The 21,121-nt window shown below is 37.2% G+C and overlaps 2 protein-coding genes across 6 annotated transcripts; one reads left to right on the top strand and one right to left on the bottom strand.

The window, feature by feature from the left end:
- The first annotated feature begins 929 nt into the window (after window positions 1–929).
- On the top strand, window positions 930–6,421 carry LOC129796972 (uncharacterized). Of its 2 annotated transcripts, none has more exons than XM_055839148.1 (5): window positions 930–1,086; window positions 1,149–1,291; window positions 1,371–1,453; window positions 1,514–3,694; window positions 3,762–6,421. In XM_055839148.1, the coding sequence occupies exons 2-5, from the start codon at window positions 1,186–1,188 to the stop codon at window positions 6,381–6,383; spliced, it is 4,992 nt and encodes a 1,663-aa protein (XP_055695123.1). In that variant the 5' UTR covers window positions 930–1,086; window positions 1,149–1,185; the 3' UTR covers window positions 6,384–6,421. The 2 variants fall into 2 exon arrangements, with proteins under 2 accessions (XP_055695123.1, XP_055695124.1); XM_055839149.1 differs by having other exon boundaries at window positions 936–1,041.
- Window positions 6,422–6,693: 272 nt separating this feature from the next.
- On the bottom strand, window positions 6,694–20,706 carry LOC129796976 (muscle M-line assembly protein unc-89). 4 transcript variants are annotated; one of them, XM_055839157.1, is made up of 6 exons: window positions 19,380–20,706; window positions 15,310–15,528; window positions 14,899–15,045; window positions 9,272–12,420; window positions 8,914–8,999; window positions 6,694–8,838 (listed from the first exon to the last, which is right to left on the bottom strand). In XM_055839157.1, exons 1-5 carry the CDS (start codon window positions 19,488–19,490, stop codon window positions 8,927–8,929), a joined length of 3,699 nt encoding a protein of 1,232 aa, XP_055695132.1. In that variant the 5' UTR covers window positions 19,491–20,706; the 3' UTR covers window positions 6,694–8,838; window positions 8,914–8,926. The 4 variants fall into 4 exon arrangements, with proteins under 4 accessions (XP_055695132.1, XP_055695133.1, XP_055695134.1 ...); XM_055839158.1 differs by having other exon boundaries at window positions 6,694–8,835; XM_055839159.1 differs by lacking the exon at window positions 19,380–20,706 and adding an exon at window positions 17,981–19,090.
- Between the last annotated feature and the right edge of the window lie 415 nt (window positions 20,707–21,121).

Genomic DNA, 21,121 nt, shown 5'->3' with positions numbered 1-21,121 from the left:
CGCATTTTCCATTGAATTTGTCAGCGCAATTTTCCAAATTTATCCCAAAAAACTCTTTATTGCCTTCTAGAACACCCCAGAGCCAATTCGGGTACTAAAAAATGTGATTTTGTTTCTAAAAATTTTCAATTTTTATTTTTTTGAAAAACATCGAATCGGCGTGCCGGTATGTTTCATAGGTTTCATAGAAAAAACATCGATTGTTTTAGAACGAGATAGCACTCATCGCATGGCATGAGAAAAATACTTTCCTCTCACTCTGGCATTTTGTGTAGGTGTGTTTTTTTGAGTGTGTGTGTGAAATGTTTGTTTGTAGAGGTGCGGAAAAATTTTAAAATAATTATTTTTCCGGGAAAAACTCATTTTCGCGACTTGGGCCTATGCGGGAAATGCTCCGAGGGGCCCCGGGGAGCTTCAGTAAAAATTTGGTGGCGAAATTCGCCGGATTAAAAAAACCATTTTGTACGACTTTTTTTGGCGGAAATTTTGAGTGTTTTGAACTGAGGACGACAATCGACGCGACGTCGCTTTCTGGTCACAGAAAAGGTAATTTCGCTGGGACATTCGGCGGAAAACGCGAGAAAATTGCGAAAAACTAAAAGTGTGAGGGAGACAGTATCAGTGATGTGCACTGTCTCATTTTCTCCTATACAAAATGTATACGAAAAATAGCAGTGGTGGCTTTTGGAACTACATTTAGGGCGCCAATTTCAAAAAGTAGTCAACATTGCATAAAAAATTTATATGGGGGCGCTACGAATGGGGGCTCTGAGGGGAAAATGAATATCGTTGGTGGAAACCGCCTGGTATCAGTAGTCTCTGTACCAAATATCATCGCGATCGGATCAACTAATAAGCTAATAAACTAAAAAAACTAAAATCCATCAAACAGCCGGCTTTATCAGCAAGTGTCATAACTTATTTAGCACATACGTTAGTTAGTGATTCCATTGACGACGAATCATTTGTGACTGGAAAAAATTGTCCAGACAAAATACTTTCCCACAATCCTGGACATTTTAACTGTCGTGCAGAAACTTGGTTAGTGCTCAATTATCTATTTTTCCAATAATTTTTATGAATCGGGTGAGTATTCCTGCACCTGGACGACTTCCGGAAATGTCTCTAATGTGCTACTTGTCTTCCAGCTGGTTACCTCCTGAGCTTCCTGTTCAATAGAATAAAATGATCAAAGGATATCGACAGAGATACTACAACGATGAGAGCATCCATTCACCCAGGATCCCACTTCCTGAAGCTTATCAATCCGCCGGCAGCATAAGATTGAAAGGTTAGAACAACATGTTTTGCATAATTTCAGCCAATATTTTTCCGGCTGTAGAAAGGAATTCATTGAAATTGATTTGCAGGAAATTTGGAATTCCTGGAAAAGTGTCTCGATGACCTGTCAGCTGCAGAGAAGGAAGTGGCGCAATTGGATATTCTAAATGAGGTGAGAGTAATGATAAGACTTCATTAAGATTTTATGTACTGATATAAAAATCATTTTCAGTTCCTGGAAAAGTTTACAAGAGCCGAAAAATGCCCTGATAGGAGAAGAATTGTCTATCGGTTTGTTTTTGAGTGGAGGATCAGGACGTATGATCACGTGATCTCCTACTACTTCAAGGAACTTTTGCAACTTCTTCTGAAGAAAGATCCTGCGGTTCTCAAGGATGCTGTAGGTGATGTCTTGGAGACTGTCTTCTGTGAGTACCAACAACATTATGATTCTCTGGAATGTAAAAGTAATTTGGCGAGAAAGATTACGGGCTTTTTTGATGATTTTGCCTACACTGCTGAAGCCGTAGAGATTAGATGGAAGAATATCTTTTCCATTCTCACTGAATTTATGGAAATCAGTAGAAGTCTCTCTGCAGAAGTTGATGAGACACTGGCAGAGAAATTTCTTTTCAATTCCACGTCAGGAATCAATTCAGTTTTGTACAGATTTGATGAGAAAATCTCCAGAGATTCCTGTAGAGAAAAACTGGAGTCTCTCCTGCCAAACCTTTCGCATTACTTACCAAATGCAAGGTTGAACAGGGAGATACGAAACTTCTGTGGAAATTCTGTGATAGTAATTTTGAAGAAATTAGATAAATTAATGGATCTCATTGAGGCCATTGAAGCTGGAACTGTGGGATGCACAGACGATGTTATTATGCTGTACTTTGAAGGAATGTTCCGGAATCCTTTACGGATTATTCAGGGAAGAGAAAATATGTGCAGGATTCTCAGAATTTGTGCTAAAATTATTTATGAGAGGCTCTACGAAGACTTCTGGGGTGATTCTCTAAAGACTCACTTTGTAATGGCCATCGTAATGCCAATGTGCCATATAATTAGGGAAGATTTATCAGAAGTTAGAGATTGGAAAGAGGAGGAAGAGCAGGATTTGCTGACATGCCTGGAAATATTCTTCACGTTGTGTCAGAAAACTACGAGCGAGCATTATTTTTTGCAAAGCCTCAAGGATATCCTGTACTTTTGCATGAATCAAACAGGGGATGTTTTTGGGGGTTTTGAGGAGAGAATCTTCCTGAGCACATGTTCTGCAGATTGTTCACCAAAGTGGCGTGGGCGATTACTTCTGGTTCTCTGTGAAGTGTATTCATCATCAGAAGTTTTACAGCGTCTTCCGGATATGATAATTATCCTCAGGGATGACATGAGGTCCAACAAAATCTGTGATTTAACCTGCCATGGAGATTCTTGTTCGCATCAAAATCCTTCCATTCAAGCCCTCGTGGAACTCTGCAAGACAACCACAGATCTCAAGGATCAGTACGATCTCTTTTTAAAGCCACTCCTCTGCGAATGCCAAGCACATCCTCATGGAGGATGGTTCAGGAAGCAAGTAAAGAGTCTCCTTAGAGAGCTTGTCTCCTGGAGAAGCGACGTCACTCTCTACATTATCCAAGACACGGAGAAAATTCCAATTGAAATGATTCTTTACGCACAAAACTGCATGAAAAAATACCCCCAAAACTTCCCAAGGACCCCTGTGCTGCGGCAGCTCCTCAAGAAGGGACTTGTGACTTTTGAGGAAGATACACGAGTTGCGGCAGCAAAAGTTTTCGCAGAAATATCTGGAGATTTGCAAAATTTGGATTTATTCTTGGATTTTCTGCGCTTTGGGATTGTTCTGCAGCATAAACCGCATGAAAATAAAATAAATTGGCTAGGATTGTTAACATCTGCTGTATCCGTAAAGAACCGGGATGCTCAGGAGCTAAGCATCATTGCGGATTTCGTAGAGCAATTCCGGGAGATTCTATTTCAGCATTTTTATGCCGGTGGAAGTTTTCCACGACAGAGATATGCTCTGAAAATTCTAAAGGACACCTGGGGCATCTTCAGCAAACATCCCTGGGAATTGAGACATCTCGATGGAGTCTTCAGCTGCTTTGATTCTCCGTATGAATTTGTGAAGAGGCTCACTGTGGACTGTTTGAAAAAGTTTCCTGAACGTTTGCTAATTAAATGGATTGAACTGCGATTTGGGAAGTCGGGAGAGATCCAGCAGAAGCTGAAAGATTTGATGACAAGTGCTAAACCTTCAGATTCACTAGAAGCTGCCTATCTGCTCATTCTATTCTCAAGTATTGCTCCCACAGTCTTCCCAAATGCACTCAAAGATGACGGAACAAGCAACATAGATATCTTGACTGCTCTGGAGTGGTGCCATCAGGTAATTTATCTATTTACTTTCATTTTAATTAGTTTATTTCAACGTATTTTTTAAATCTTATTTTAAGATTCTCCAAGAAGGAATTGTTGATGCCAAAAAGTCAATTCTTAAAGCTTCAGCATCAAACCCACTGTACGGAACAATATTGTGTATACGCTATCTCTTGGATGACCTTCCAAGAAGCAACTTTAAAAGCATCCCACAGTTTTCTATTAAAGAAACCCCAAGATGGAAAAGTTTCTACGAGAAAGTCCTACTTCTTTGCAATGAAGCATCACAAATTGTAGCTCCTATCGTCAATAATTCCTCCCCTGAGGGATTTTTCCCAGAAGACAGTGAACTTTTGGAGTCTACGGATGAACGTGTAACTCCCCAGATGGTCCTGCTGTGTGGATGGCGAACAATTAAGGAAGTTACCCTTCTCCTTGGGGAGATTTGCGAAAAAACACCCATATCCACGAATTTAATTTCAAATGAAGAGATCATTCAAATTGGAGAGAATTTCATTGAAATTCTCCTTGAATCGAAGCACAGAGGAGCTTTTGAGGTTTCCGCTGTGGGTTTTTCAAAGCTCTGCATGCGATTACGTTTAAGTGAGTGCCCAGAGTTGAATAAACTGCCCAAGGAATGGCTTGAGGAGCTCTTAAATGCCGTTTTGTGTCCAGAAGAGAGGAAAACATCTGCTAAATATGTGAAACTATGCGTAACACGACGAAGTGCTGGTCTTCCATTTATAATTCAATCAATTATTACCTCATACGATCCTCTGCTCTTGGACTATGCCATCAATAGGCTGCATAAGGAATCGAAGAAGAATACAGAAGGCAGAGTACACAGCATGAATATCCTCAGGTATATTTTCAGATGCTCCGCATTGAAAACAATAAATTACGTCAAGGATGGGATAAAGGTTGCCATTGAGAGCTTTGGATCAGCAGCATGGACAGAGAGGAATTCAGCAACTCTCCTATTTTCCGCACTAATTGTCCGAATGTTTGGAGTTTGTCGTGCTAAGGGGGCAACAGAGGAGCTACCCTTTGTAAATACGTGGATATTCAATGAATTCTTCGAAGATGCTCCCATGCTCTATGATTTTATGTACAATGAACTGAAGGAAGGCAGTGAGCAATTGGTGAAAGTTGGAAGTGCTCCTCAATTGTATCCGATTTTTCTTCTCTTGGAACGTCTTCCCACTCTCAATGGGCACTATGGCCCAAAATGGGATTCAGGTGAATATGTGAGAGAAATTGAGAGAATATCAGCAAGATGCCATGATTTAAGGATAAGAGTCCTCGCGGTGAAAGCTTTGATTACAATTATTCATCCAACTGAGTACGAGAAGCGCATAGAGTGGCTCCTTAGAAAGGAAATTCCTCAAAATTCAAATGACTTACATTCAAGAATCCTCCAAATTAGGGAAATTTTCCGAAAATTCGCTAAAAAGGACACATTCATTGTGCGAAAATATCTAAATTCCTTCGTTGAACTTTACAAGCTCCATTCGGATGATTGCCTCTTAATTGGGAAGCTCTTCATGGAAATTCTTGCAAAGTATCTCCCGAAAGATCATGAAGAACAGAAAAGTATTCTAAGTACTTCTTCTCACGCTTATTTGATGGACTTTTCGGGTCAGATGCAGAAGCTTTTGGAGGCAGAAAGAACTGTTTTGGGAAGAACTGCTGTACAGAGTTCATACCTTATTCTTAAGCTGACCTTAGCTATGGATGCAGAATCAATTGGAAATGTGCTCATGGAGTCGTTACGGCAGATGCAGAACACTCTGCTGGATCCAACACACATAACAGCATTGAATGTGATTCTTTTACTAAATGGAGATGAAAAGCACGAGATTCCTGAAGAAATTTTAAATGAAATTCCAGATAATGAAATTGAATTTGTCTCATCTCTCAATGAAGAGCAAAGAGAGGATTTAAAAAGAATATTTTACACAAGTGAAGAGAATTTATTTGAAAGTCTAACACGGTGTGACAATTCACTAATTTCATGTAGAGCCTATCTCTGTATGCCACTCGCTGAGATTAATCTCCGGAATTGCACAATTGAAGAGATCAACGAGACTCTAACCAACGATCAAGTTTCTACCGAAGAGAAAATTTGCGCAATTAGGAAAGTCCTTGTTTGTTCATCAAAGATTGAAGACATCTTTGCTCTTGATGTGGAAAGTCTCGTTGGATTTTGCAGCAACGAAATGAATGACTTCACAAGGCTCAATATTGCTCTTTTAGTGGAGAAAATCCTCAGGATTTGCAGCAATAATACAAGATATGAGCGAGATTTTCATCTACAGCTTCTACGAGTGATCATGCAGCTCCTTAGAGATGATGAACCCGATGTCAGGAGGATTGTTTGTAGAGCCATTTGGTGTTTTAGCAAGACATTGAGGTCAACATGCTCCAATGAATTTTTATCTTCTACAGACGAAGTGAATATTCCATGTGATTCTTATGCCTTATTTCTCTACATAGAGACGTTGATAGAATTTATTATTCCTACGAATGAATCAAGAATCTTCCTATTAGATCTCATTGCAATGGAAGAAGATGATGCTTTGAGGGAAACTGAAGAAATTTCTAATGACGAATGGAAGGTTTTTGATACAAAAGAAGCAAATTTATTCGCGGACAGGAAGTTTACAATGAATATTGTAAAGAGTTTTGTTAATTTATAACATTGATGATTTATTTTATCAATAAAAAATGAAGAGAATAAGCTGATTTTTTATTCAATTTCATGCCATTGTTGCATTTTTATCAAACATACATAAATCCTTTGACCTTGTTAAGTTGTCACCAGGAAATTGAGGAAAATTCAAGAATATATAAAGTGTCGTCAAGATGACTAGACACTTCTGAGAAAAAGTTAATTCTCAACAAGAAAATAAAAACTTGTGGCATCTTGTTAACCCATTAGATGTCAGTGTTTAGTTTTCTATATAAAAATTAGATTGAGTTTATAGGAAGTAAGAAAAAAAAACTGCATTGCAATCTTTTCATGATTTTATTGATTCTCCTGACAAATGTCCTTTTCTTATACATTTCTTCGCGAATAGCCATATGTTTTCTTTATGAACTTTTCTATTGGTAATGAGTATAATGATTTTTTTCCATAATATTTGTATTTCTTTTCATTACAATATAAGTTATGTTTTATGAGTCAATATTTGAGATAATGAAATAAGATTTGTCTTAAATACTTTTAACAATCACAAAATGTTCATAAATATATATTTTTCTTTTTTTTTGTTATATGTGTTCAAATGTTTCAAATCCTCATCATTATTTTTTTAAATTAAGTTTTTTCTATAGGATTTAAAATACTTTACAATCGCTTGTAATCTTTTTTTGGGTTTACCTTTTTTTTAATTAAAGATCTACTAACAAGAGGGTTCGCTCGAAGAACACTTTTTTTGAGGAATGTGGTACAATTACAGTTGATTTTATTTTATGAATTGTTAAGAAGATTTTCTTCAAGTTTGATAATTTTTTATCATTCTTTTGTTCTCAATTTAATGATAAATTCGTCTTAGTGATTTATATTCTTTAAATGTTATTACAAAAAAAGCCAGAGTGGCGAGAAAATCACTAAGAAAGTGCTTCGCATCTCCATGCTATTTTCTGCCTCGACAAACCAATTGAATTTGGTTGTCGAACAAAAGAGGGGACAGAGAATCCTTCTATTGTGATTTCTCTAACCACCACCCTTCGTGGCGATAAAAGAATTGTGAATTCACATTGAATGGAGTTTTCTTCACATACCAAAGTACATACATTTCAGTTTTCTCGTCGAACGTTATGGGAAACCCGTGATAAACATTTATTGCATCATGTTTTCTTCGTTTTTTTTTTCTTTTCATTTTATTAATATAATATATATTTTAATAATTTTGAAGGGGATTTGAGATTTGGGTTAAAATTGGAGATTTTATAGACTCTTCTCTTTTTTGCAATCCCATTAAATGCTCATTATTATTATGCTCTAGAAAAGAAATAAGACTTAAATAAATTCTTCTCCACCTCTTATTGAAACAGCTCAAATCCCATAAAAATCACAAATTTTAGTCTAAATCTCATATTCGACCCCTTTAAAACAATAAGCGATTTTAGCGGATTATAATATAGGTAGTGCTTCCGTTTTATTCATTTATTTTTTTGCATTTTCATATTTAACAAAAAGGAATAACAGAACAGAACAAAACAGCATTATAATTTAGTAGATTTGTCATTATCTAAATATTTCTCCCAATCATAAGATTTCTTTCAAAAAAATAATTTATTATTTTTATTAAATTTTTTGAGTTTTTCTTTAATGTTAATTACATTTCTTAATTTTACGAATTTTCCATATATAATACTTCAAAGAAAAGATTTATTGCGCAATTTTTTCTAATGATAATTTTTATATTATTTTTTTACCTCTTAAATTTTGATGTGATTTTTTCTGTATTTTTCTAACGCTTATGCAGCACATCGAGAGATAAAAGGTCGAAAATGTTAGTTAAGTTGTTCCTTAGATTTTTTTTTTCAGATAATAATTATTTTATTAATCTTGACACCATTCTTAGGATTTAATGATTGTTTCAGAACAACTTGAAAAATTTCTTTTTAAAATATTTTTTAATAAAATTTATCTATAAAAAAGGAATTTCTACGTGATATCCTTTTATGTAAAGGTTTATGTTTATTAATTTTTTTTCACTTAGCTATTCTACAACATGAATATTTTTTATGTCTTGTTCCATTTTATAATAATAGAAATTTTTGTATGTGTTTGTTGCTAGAAGATAAGAAAAGGACGTGAAAAAAGCAAAGTTTCAGTATGTTAATGACGAGGAATTTTATGAAGAATTTTTTTTCATGTGACTTTTTTATATAAGGGATTTTCAGGATGGATTCAGGATTATTCTGTCACGGATCACAGATATTTTTTTCTCCTTTCAAATATCTCTCAAATGAAATATATCCATAAAAGTACATTTTATATAGTTTTTGACCCAACAGGAAAAGAATGCACGTCGAAAGATGAAGTAGTAAAAGCTCCCAAAAAGCACTGAAGAAGTGTATTGAGTGAGTCCACAAAAATTAGCTTTTCTTTACATAGTAAATATTACCAAATCCCCCTCTCTGCTAGAAGAGATGAAGGATAAAAGTATGAAAAGGATAATAAATTGAATGAAAATCTACATATATATAGGTACATACCAGGTGTATACATTTATTTGCTTGAGTAGGGCTTTTCACGTCCAGATGAGCGACTGCTGGACAGCAAATGTTCCATAGAGGGATCGCTGTATGAATTAAAAATTAAAATTATTTATTAGGATATATATATATATATCTATGTAAAAGGCGCACGTTATGTATATTCCTTTGCATAACGTGGTAAAGGAAAAATTATTCAACACGTGCCAAATGCAAATTTTCATGATTTTTAATGTTTATCCCTAATTAAAAATTATGCAATGCATTATGTACATTAGCCAAAAAACTCTTTGTGCATTCTAATTTATTTTAATGAGTTTTCTGGGACAATTTTCACAAAACAACTATATTTCCTCACCTGATTCCTTCAGCTTCCCCTGGTTCTCCTTCATCCAAAAGGGGTTGTGTATCTTCCGGAGGACCTTGTTCTTCCTCTTCAGATTCCGTTGGCCTGTGTACGGATGCTCCATCGCGTTCTGACTCATGACACTCACACTGACACTCTTCTGGATTTACGTAGGTGTAGTGAACTTGATGTGGGGGTGTACTACTTCGGGAATCTTTCGCACTGGGTAGTGTAGTAATTCTCTTCGGGGGTTTTCTCTTTTCCGGTATATTTTCAAAGTTTATCCACTGATTTGGTGCTTGAGCTTTACGTGGTGGTAATGGTGGTGGTGGCGTATCATCATCTGGTTGTCCGGAACTTCTCCTGGAAGTGTCCCCAACAGCACCCTTTATGCCTTGTTCGGCAAATTCAAACCAACTCTTGCCAGATGGAGTTGAAATTCGACGTGGCGATTTGGATTTTGAGCCTCTCATTTCACCGCGAGAGTCTCGTCGGGGCAATGAAATTCGTAATTTTGGTGTCGGTGGTTCCGGTGTTTCAGGTCCCGGTGTACCGCAGTACTCTTCGAGGCAGCTGGGGTTGATTGGTGTGGTTGAACGTGGTCGCTCAACAGGGCACATCCGCAATTCCATGTGAGCACGTTCCTTGCTCGGGATTATAACTACACCCATGGAACGTTCCTCGGGCAGTGTTGTGGGCACGTAGGGCAGTTCATCATCGTAAGACTCCTGAGATACAAGTCCAGCACTTTCATGATCTTCTGCCATACTCCGTGCTAAATGGTGCTTTCCCCGTTCTTCCGTGACATCCGTGACATCATCCCGATCACTCTCAGAGGAACCCCGCTGAGAATCCAATCTATGACTGGGTTCTTTTTTCACACTATCTTCAGATTTTTGTTCTTTTTTAATTTTTTCCACCTTCACTGCTTCCTCTTTTTGTGGTTCTTCAGCTGAGGATGGCTTTGACAGAGATTTTGGAGTTTCAGTATATTGTTTGACGGGATCTTCTTCAACTGGTGGATCAAGTTTTTTACTCTGCTGCATTGCAACGTGAATCTTCCGCTGTTCCTCCATGATCTGATCGATATTTTCAATATATCGTGAATGCCTGTGGGTATTAATGGCTTCTTCGCGTAATTTAGACTGCTGTGGCATTTGGACAGTAACTGAACACTGTGTGGCAACTGGTTCCTCCTTAATCGATTCGGTAGACTGACTACTGCTTTTTGACTTTCTCCTACTTTCCTCGGAGGAATCCTTTTGGCGTCTTAGAGTTACTAATTTTGGAGGAGTTTCTTCCCTTTTCATTGACTCACTCTTCCCTGGTGGTCCTACGGGAGCTTCTTTAGGACTCTCAATTTGAGACACCTGCTCAGAGAGCTGACTCGACAGACTCTCGGTTTTGGAGAGACTAAACTGTGTGCAAAAGAGTTGTTCCTCGCTTCCACTACCGATTTTGGTTGTGAAGACAATGTGCTTCTTTTCACGTGTTGTTGGGGCAGTATAGGCTGCTGGAGTTGGGGGTGGAGCTGATGGAGGTGGACGTACTTCCGCACTAACTACACTGCCATTTTCCACAACATGCAACGGTTCTGTTTCCGTAAGTGAGGGTCTTGATACCTTTCTTGGCTTTTCCAATGTTATCTGCGTTGAGATAACAGTTTCCTGACTCTCCTGACTACTGTGACGCTGTGCCTCAACACTCCATAAACTTTCTCGTTCCTTATCCTCTGTGGGCGAGTGCAATGGTATACGAATACTTCCGTCTGGATATTCAATTTGCTGAGGTTTCTCAATTTCTTTCTTTTTCTCAGGCAGTGGTGCATGATGGATGGATTCATGGATGGGTTTTTTGACTGAGGCGAATGTCGAAGTTAGATTCGGGGGAGGTAGTGATCGAAAGTCATCCTTCTCCTCTGGGGGCGTATGAAGAGGAATGTGGATTGTATTGCCATCCAGAGGTGTATCGTAGTAGCGGAGTCTACTTTTTGGTCGTGGTGGTTGATTTGAGGTCTGAAACTGGAATTCCACGTTTGTCATTTCAATTTCTGACCCCAACTCTGGCTCCACGGGTGATGTGGATTTAGATTTAGAGCCACTGCGTCGAGGCTTAAAAATCGCCAGTACGGATTTTTGCTTACTTGGCGTCACTGACATTTGGGGTGTTCCTCGATCTCCACTTTTGGAACGTGCCCTACTTGGTGTTGTGACATCATCGGGCTCTTTGCTCTTCTTCCGATGGATACCCGTTGGGGATTCTGGGCTCCCTGTTACTTCTTTTGATTTAAACAACGAACAAAAGGAACTCTTTCGTGATATAGTAACCGTTGCTGGTGACGGCGATCGACTACCTGAATCTCTCGCTAGGGCGGTGTGTCGTGCTGGTTTTGGCGAGGCCAGTGTTTTTTGTTCTGGATGACGAGATATTTCGTCTGTTTGCTTGGTATCTTGTGATTTGAGGCTCAGTGAAAGGGGTTTCTTGAGCACCTCTGACAGTGGAGCATTAATCACAGTCTCATTTGCAGCTAGCCCATTGTCTTCATACAGGTGATCTGGCTTGAGTTTAATTCTTATGTACTCTGTACCACTTTTTGTAACACCTAGAATTGCTTTTGGTGGCTCACGACGCCCAAAAGCAGCAGCAGTCTTCTTTGCAAGAGCACCCCGGATGACACTACTTCCGGCTGCTGGTACAGTCTTTAAGGGTTCTTTCCGTTTTGCTGTAGACTCAATAATGGCCCCATTTGACTTGGCATTTGATCTCTTTGGTGTGGATATATCAATTTTGATACCCTCAGCAAGAACAGCCTGCGTCGGATCTTGCTTTCGTGCTAAAATTATCTGCTCCAAAGTTTCAACAGTTGGTGGTTCAGCACTCATTACAATTCCACCCTCAATCGGTCCATCTAGGGGCTTAGGGCCACAAAATGAGGTTTCAAGCAGCATCCGATGAGGCGATGGAGACCGAGAAACCCCCGATACAGCCGACAAACGACTTGCTGCTGATCCTTGACTTCCTACACTTGAGATTCGACTAGTTCGCCCAGAAATACAAAGCAATGCAGCCACCTCCGAACTAGCTGAATCTTTTCTCTGGTTTTGCTGTAGGCATGCTTGCTGTTGCTCATCGAATTTGAATAAAATCGGTGATTGAGAGCCCTGCAAATGATAGAAATAATATTAAAAATTTTGTACACCTTCAATATTACAGTTTAACATAAAACTTTCGTGCATTTTGTAAACCTCTAAAGCTGTCTGTTCACACTAAAGCTCTTCTACGGGTTATATATATATGCAATTTAAAAGGACGATCACAAATTCAACAGAAATATTCTAGACCAAATTTATTATTTTTTTGCGCACTTGATGATAATCATGAATCTTTTAGTGCAACTTTTTACATTTTTAGCTGTGTTTTTTTCATTCTCAAGGAGTCGCTTTTGACAATCAATTAAAACATAAGGCTTTTACAGTGAAAAGGGACTAAATTAATCTCTTCCATCCAATAGGGATGAAAGAACCATGTAGGTATAGTAATTCCTCGTCATTATACACGTTGAATGCACATTTTGAATGAATATATTACACACTCTACAATATGTACTGTATGATATAATGCTGGGGGTATATTTTTTCACATAGAATAGAACATTGTTGAAAAGACAAAAAAGGAAACCGAACATGTAGGTGGAAAAACGAGGCGATTTCTGGATTTTCTGTGTCGTTCAACTGAATGCGATAATAATGAAGTTCATTGCCCCAATTCGATTTTTTACACATACAATTTTTTCATATTATATTTGTTTGTCCCCTGAAGAGGTGTCGTGTGAATGTTTCTCAAATCAGTTTGATTCATTTGCAAATTAACGCTAATATTGAAGATGCTAAATATTTTTACATAATTTTTACTCAAAACTTGATGTTTATTTGAGACTTGAGATGTAATTTACCTATTTCCAATTTTCATTACTTTCGTGGAATCTTTCTGTGCACGAGAAATGTGCAAAATACTTCCCGATTTTGGATTTCTCAAAAATTTTATATACCAACTGAATCTTAATGGAAACTACTTATGAATAAATGCAACCTACTAAAAGACAAAACTAAAACTGAATGAATAAATACAAAGTGCTTGTCTATGTACATAGTACATTATATGTATGTGCCACTTCCACTTCAAAGAAATTGTTCTTTCAATTTCACATATAAATTGATTTTCTTATAAAATTGAATTTCCTATTTAAAATGTGATTTTATCGGCGTTTTTCACTTCATCCGCACTATTACGTGCAATATTCTCCTGTCGGAGTTGATAATGAAATAAAATTTCATTCCTCTCATTGAATGTGCATGAATTTTGGAATTAAAATCTTCAACAAAACCAACCCACTTTTCTTCATCACTGCATAGATGTGAAAATTAAAGAGCAAGAAACTCATCTGTGTGAGAAAATAAACTTAATGGAGGGTTCGAGTAAATCCCTGATTTTTTTTTCTGCTTAATAGGCAAGAAAACATAAATTTTGCTGCTTCACTGGAAACATATTTCTTTTCGAGCACATAAATGGGATGAACAGGAGAAAGGCACAAAAAAGAGAGTGAGCAACTTCTTTTTGCCAAGACCACAAGGTGAAAAATATTTTCACGAAAAACAAGAATGTTTCTATCTCCAGCGACAGATGCTGTGAGGTTCTTATGTCTTTTCATTCTGCCGTGATTCTTCATGAATGATTAACACAATTATTGATGCTCTCCACACCTAATGTGAGATCTGGGAAATGAATAAGTATATGTACTGTAAATACAGTATAGGTCCGTAAAGGGAGGGTTAATCCAAGAAAGTTATACTATAGAAATGAATTAATAGCACCATAGTCTGATATATACATATACCTACAAAATAATAATTATCCCTGAAAAAACTTTACGGCCGGTTGTTTGACTATATCTTTTATGTCTTTTTCTATAATTTTCTATTTGTTGATTTGATGTTCTAAAACTTATGATTTAGCACTAATAATGTGTGTAGTACATTTAGCATAGGTATTCATAACTTTACTGCTCTCTACAAATGATTGTTTTATTTTTTCTCGTGTATAGCACAATTCACATAAGTGTTTGGTACGGAAGCGACTTCGTATCGTAGAACGGACAAACCATTCACATTTTCCTCGATTGCGTCATAAGAGATAGCGAAATGCAATAAATATTTTGTAACATCTGCAAAGATCCTCTTGTTGTCCTTGGTGTAAGACATTTTTCGAGTTAAACGCGTATGTCGAGGAAACTGCCAAATAATTTCAATGAGCCAAATGTGAAGAAGAAGCAACTCAAAAAAGAATCTCATAAAAATCTAATTTGGAAATTTAATCTATATAAGGAAATGATAAATAGAACAAGTAAATAGTTTATAGTTATATAATTTCTAAAGTAGAGAATATCATATCAATGAAAAGCACAGCAAAAGCACAGAAAAGTTGAAACAAATTGGAAGCTCTTGTGGGTGCAGAAGTGATCAAAAGGGTTCAGGGCAAGATGGAAGAAATAGATGGGAGATAGTTTAGTGGATGATAGAAAAAAATCAAACTTAAAATCATAGAAATGAATGAATGCGATGATAAGAGACTGAGAGAGTAACCTGTTGTGATGGTTTTTCACGTTCTGTCATGCCCTTTTCCGGCTCCATGAAGTAGAGCTCCTCCGTAGAGCTTCGCAATTCCAAGGCTCCTTCCTCACCGAAGCCCAACCCAATAGGAGCGCATTCCTGAAGTGTCCCTGTGCCGATCTAGTGTTTGTCGTGTTTATTAGAATTTTGATTTTTATATTTCCGTTTTTTAAATAACTTGGGTTCAGTGTTTTCTTTAATGAAATTAACGTTTCTTTTTTGGCGAAGATTTTTTTCTTGAAACATGCTCTTGAGCCAATAATTAATGGGTAGAAAAGGAGAATTTTGAGAAAGATAAATTTCTAAGAGACATAGTAAAGTATCGTTTGCCACTGCAATCTCTTAAAACATTCACGGTGAGATTTTCTTATATGCAATCTTTACCTGCTCAAATACATTTTCGGGGCTGCTGTCGCGACTATCTTGATGAGAAGAACTAGAGGCTCTGCTGATGTCTATCCTTGGGGGATGTGACGCAAAAATACCTAAATTCGATCCACCAGCAGTTTTCGATGTGGTCGAAGGGCCCTTAAGGCCACTTGCAGTCGTTGGATGTTCTTGTATTTCAGGCAAACGGCCTTCCCCAGATCCACTACTTTCCATCTATCACGGAAATGTATCATGTGTGTGTGCAAAAAGACACAAAAGGACAGAAATGTAACCACAAATGTACCCATGAATGAATTATCCACATTACACATAGCATAGTTAGAAATATGTTTAAGTAGTTAGTATCATGTATGAAAGTATGAAAAAGGAAACCAACTGGTTATAGTAAAAATCTAGTCGTGGTTACCTAACGTATTATAGGTCCCAGAAAATTAAAAATCTTATTAGATTTAAGACGAAAATCTAAGAATTACGAGAAAATTTAGGATCTTTGAAGATCTTGAAGATTTTGTCCTCAAACTCAATTTCAACATTTTTTTTAAAACTTTATCAACTCAAAATAAAGATTAAACTGACTAACTTACTACAAAATGTTTAAAAATTAAATTGAATGAATTCACTGTAAACTCATTTCTTATTGCATCTATAATTCATAATTGTTTTCAATAAGTAAAGAACGTAAAGGATTATGTATGTACATATATTCTTGAAGAGATGCCAACTATACAATATTGTACATTATGTATGTTACCAGACTGGAAATTTAATTACATGCTGACACATAGCCACATTGATAATGATTTTTTTTATTAAACTGTAATTACTTATGGATACAGATGATTTTTTTGCCTATCGTTAAATGGTTATCCTGGGAACTTTGAATTTCCCATGTGTTATGGCATTAGGCTGGAATGGGTCAGCATGGCAAGTTTCTCATAAATATACACGACCTAGCGTTGTCTATCATAATTTTAGCTGTGTTTCTTTCAGACACAGCTTTTGTGTACCGAGCAAAATCGAAAGTCGTCAGATCGGGCTCAAACTTGGGATGAGCACGAATTAGGGTCCCCACATTCCAAAAAACGTATGCGCCAAAAATAAGTTTTTTCCGGCCGGCCGTCCGTCCGGCCGTCCGTCCGGAGTTCAGAGCTAAATTGCAAGAGAACGGTAATAGATAGAGACTTGCGGTAAACGGCAAAGTTTAAATATCGACTGGAAGACATTCGATTATGAGGTCAAATCCACCCCCCCACCCCCCCGTCCGCCATTTTGAATAACCTCAAAATTTTGTTTTCGCTATATCTCAGCCGCTATTATAGCTAAAGGGCTGAAATTTTGATATGTTGTAGGGGCCATCAAGAGCTTTCCAACGATACCTCATTTTCGAAAATCGGTCAAGCCGTTTAGTCAATATGGCCGCCACAATTTTTCATCGAAAATCGACCATAACTCGAAAACGGCTTGACCGATTTTGATCAACCCGGGGTCAAATGAAAGATCTCAACAAACCCTACAACTCTCTAGAACATCCGAAGTTTCAAAAGTGACCGCTAGGGGGCCAAAAATCCAAAACAAAATTTTCGATGAGTTTTCGATGAATATCTCGAAAACGGCGACATAAATTTTTTTCATTTTTTGATATGTTGTAGCTGACCATATTATCTAGCTTCATGCCAAAAATGAAGAAAATCTATGGATCCGTTCTCGAGATATAGCCTTCCAAAGTTAGCATGTCATATCTCGGGTTCTACAAGTCCGATCTTGATCAACTCAAGCGCAAATGAAAGGTTTCGTGAAACCCTACAAATGTCTAGAACATTGTAACTTCGAGAAATGACCGCAAGAGGCGCTAAAATCGAAAACAAAGTTTTCGAAAATTTCGAACTCGAATTTTTCGAAAATGGCGACATAATTTTTTTTCATTTTTCGATATGTTATAGCTGATTTCAAGACCTTTCAAACAAAAAAAAATTTATGAAAATCTATGGATCCGTTCTCGAGATATGGCCTTCCAAACATTTCTTAGGGTATGACTTTTCTACTTTTCCCAACTCTGCACGTATTTAAACTAATTCGCGTTATAGTTTGCTCTCACAAAATTGGTACACTGAAAGAAACACAGCTCCCGTAAGCTTGGTCAGCTTACCAGTACATTTTTTCTCTATTTTTTCCAAAATTGAAAATTGTATTTAGTCCATTTTTTGCACATTATTCCAAGAGCCTTATTACATTTGTCTGTATGTATGTAGTATATATAACACCTGCCACAGAGCTTTTCTGTGAGTGAGTTCACCGCTCTCACCCTTATGAGTGTTTCATTTGAGCTTCAGACACGTTTCACGTCTGGACATGGTCCTGAATCCTTAACTTCCCTTCCTGCTCTCGCAAAAAAAGGACTTCGCCAAAAGGTGTAAAAGTGTGTGTTTAAGGGAAAAGTATAGTGAGAGCTTTGGTGAGTTCTTCAGAGATCTCGCTTGCAAAGCTATGCCATCATTGGAAAATTCACCAAAAAAAAAACTACTAAATTGAGTCAATGACCCCATCGGAGGAGTCATAATTTTTTGTTCTAATGGGTTTATACCGTCTATATAATCTTTCTTAGGGTTTCCTTCAAATGAAATATCCTTTTCTTGCGATTTTTTCCATCCTATATGGATGTACACACCTTTTTCTACACACAGATATGCGATAGAAGGATTAAAAGTGCACAAACTATGAAAATTTTTCACCGTGCACGAGATCAATGAAATGAGATTTAGCAAGAAAGCCTTTTCATCGGGTAATGTGAAGGCTTCGACTGCGTAGGAAAGGATTTATCACAAGAGCACTGAGCAGAAAAGAAAAGTTATTGGATAAAGCAAGTGCACACGGAGCGAAATATATTTCTCCATTTCGTACTCGTTGCAAGTCAACCACTTACTGAATTAATCGTGCTGCGAAAAAAGGGAGGAATCGACTCTAAAGCTAGTCCGCGACATAGGAGAGTACTCCGACCGACCCGAAAGGGAACGAACGGAAAATGTGTGCATAGAAATTTTCCTCTTCAAACCCCGTCGAATGCCATCTCTCCGGAAATTGTTCCATGCAGTGCGCAGAGGGAGCATTACAAAAGCTTCTCCTGATTGAGAGAAGAGAGAGAGAGTGTCATAGTAAACGTTCTCTCTTAGACGTATTTATTGTTTTCAAAGAGTTTAAGTTTTTTTTTAAAGAAATTTACTAGAAATTAACTCTTGTATTTTTTTTTGGGAATAATGTTATAATATTAAAATTAAAAAGAAATACTTTTGAGAACTCTCCTAATTTACGTAAAGTTAGCAATGAAACTTATCTCTGTTTATTATAATTTACCTGGGAGTTCCGATTAAGCTAATTGCAGTTTTAATTGATATGCTTTCAGTTATGTATTTTTTCTAACCCTTTCCTAGGCAAGGTGGGGTAAGACAACAAACCCCTGAGTTATATACCTTATTCCACATTATTCTTTATAAAGTAAATTTAAAATACAATTCTAATTTTAATACACAAAATTTGTAAAAACTCCTAAGATAACTGACCTCCCTTAAATGGTACTATGAGAGATTTTTTTTAAGTGCAGTATGTATTCTAAAGTCAAAATTCATTAAATCCAAAGAGAGAGAATTTCTTAGACTCCCTTTCAATGGGTGAAAGAGAAATATACGTGAACTCGAGAAACAGTTCAACATGAGTGGCGAAAATTTCAATTTATACCATGAAAGAAGGGTGAAGAAGGCAAGAGACTGGGTGACACTAAACCGGCGTTAACTATAGCTAAGGAGGTGAATGGAATGAATGGTTACGGGGGTAGGTGGGTTGGTCTGACTAAATAAGTTTCGTGAATCGATTTATTTCTCCAATTAGAATACTGCAACACACAAAAGGGGCACAAAGCGAGATATCGAAGAACTTTTGTGTACAGTGTTATATAGGGTAGGTGTACATTGAATTAAGAAGGGTATCTTACTGTTGCGCCATTGTCACTATAGCTGGATGTGTGTAGTGTGGGTGGAAAGAGGTAGAAGAAAAGAGATAGAAGAGATACGTACTTTTTGCCTCACCTCATCCGACGACCCAATATCCTCCACCGAAGCAATGGGAGCTGGTCCCAAACGCTTTTGCTTCTTACTCGTGGTCTCTGGTTGCTGCTGCTCCTCCATCCCTGTTGAATGATGCACGTCTCACAAATCCACTTGGCAGTGAATCAAATAAACTACCCTCCCCTTGTAATAGGCTTATCTACTTTTCCTCGTCTGTGGCAAACTTTTTACGCCATTATCATAGCACATTGAAACCACGCGTGTACGCAAAATTTCAAAAAAAAACTTTCAATTTACTTTTGTAACTCATTTGTAAATAGTTCTTCCATAAAGTTCTATATGTGGTAGGTTTATATAAATTTATTGAAAGTTTATCCGCTAGGTACTTATTTTAATGCGATTTTGAGAGCTTATCAGCTGCAAACGTAATGTATAATTTCACTAAAATACATTAGGAATTCTTCATCTGAAATACGCGATGGAGACGCCTGGTGGACCTCCATGTTTGACTTTCTTATCACGGTCCACGCGCCATTTTCGGTGGGAAAACTTCACTCGCAACACATATGAGATTATTCAAGCCGGTGCTCTAATCGTTGAAAATGTATGTTGTACAAATGAAAACTTATATTATTTAATCAACAAGGAGACACATAAATGACAAAAAATGCTCCACTGAGACACATTTGATTTTCCTCGGAGAGTTTTTGCTTTCTTCACTACCTCATGCTGCACACGAGGGCGGCTACCGTAGCACAAATGGTCCCTTTTTCGATTTTCCAGCAAACCGCAAAGAATAGTCAATAAACGTGAATCCTTAAGACATTTACATGCTCGCTACTGTCTTAGCGAACATGAGGAATACACTCTTCAACTCACAAACACAGTGAGGACTTTTTTTTCTTAGGAAAGTCCTTGCGCTTTCTACAAATGCTTTTTTTAGCTCTTAGTAACTTTACCGTCGAACTTTACTCAAATACGAGGCACGTTTGCAAGTCACACATTTTTTTTTGACAATGTGGAAGCTCTGAAAGCTCATCAAAGCGTACAAAAATCTTATTTTCACGTTGAACACAGAGAGAATAAGGTGAAAATTCGGAAAATTATCATGACACAAGAATCCATAAAGGTAATTCTAACTTGAGGTGCTATCAATAAACTACAAGATATTGATTCAACCAACAAATTGTACACAATACCGCTCACAATTCACTAATATTCTATCCCTATTTTATTTAATCGCCAAGACTTATCCAATAGAGTGGCGATTTTAATTGTTTTATTCAACATCAACAAAAAAAAGTATAAGTGCCTGCAGTGAGCACAAAATTGAGAATCCTACCGTACACCCTGAATTTATTAGTTACTACTGAATATGAATTCTTCACGATTGTATACCGAGAGGAATATTGGCGCGCGCGTGTTTGAGCGGGAAATATCGATCGAGAAAAAATCAGACACGAATTAAGTACATACTTTACTATGAAACTCCTTGTCTTGTGTCATCAATTTCAATTCAAAATGTACATAGCATAGCGTGACTTATTCCGTATACTAGAAGTCTCTTTGCAACGATATAAATCACTCTAATATGGTGTAATGTACAATAAGCATGAAATTATGTACAAATTCACTGCTTTAGTCTTGTTTGTATGGATAATTCAAAGTGAGAGAGAGAAAGCTCTCGGGAGTAAGTCAATGAGAATGTAGAGTAAGGGGAGACAATGGGGGGCCCCTGATATACATAATCT

This window comes from Lutzomyia longipalpis, chromosome 1, assembly GCF_024334085.1.
Source record: "Lutzomyia longipalpis isolate SR_M1_2022 chromosome 1, ASM2433408v1".
NCBI lineage: Eukaryota > Metazoa > Arthropoda > Insecta > Diptera > Psychodidae > Lutzomyia > Lutzomyia longipalpis.
Note: the sequence above shows the minus strand (reverse complement) of the source record. Positions and strands in the feature narration are given on the sequence as shown.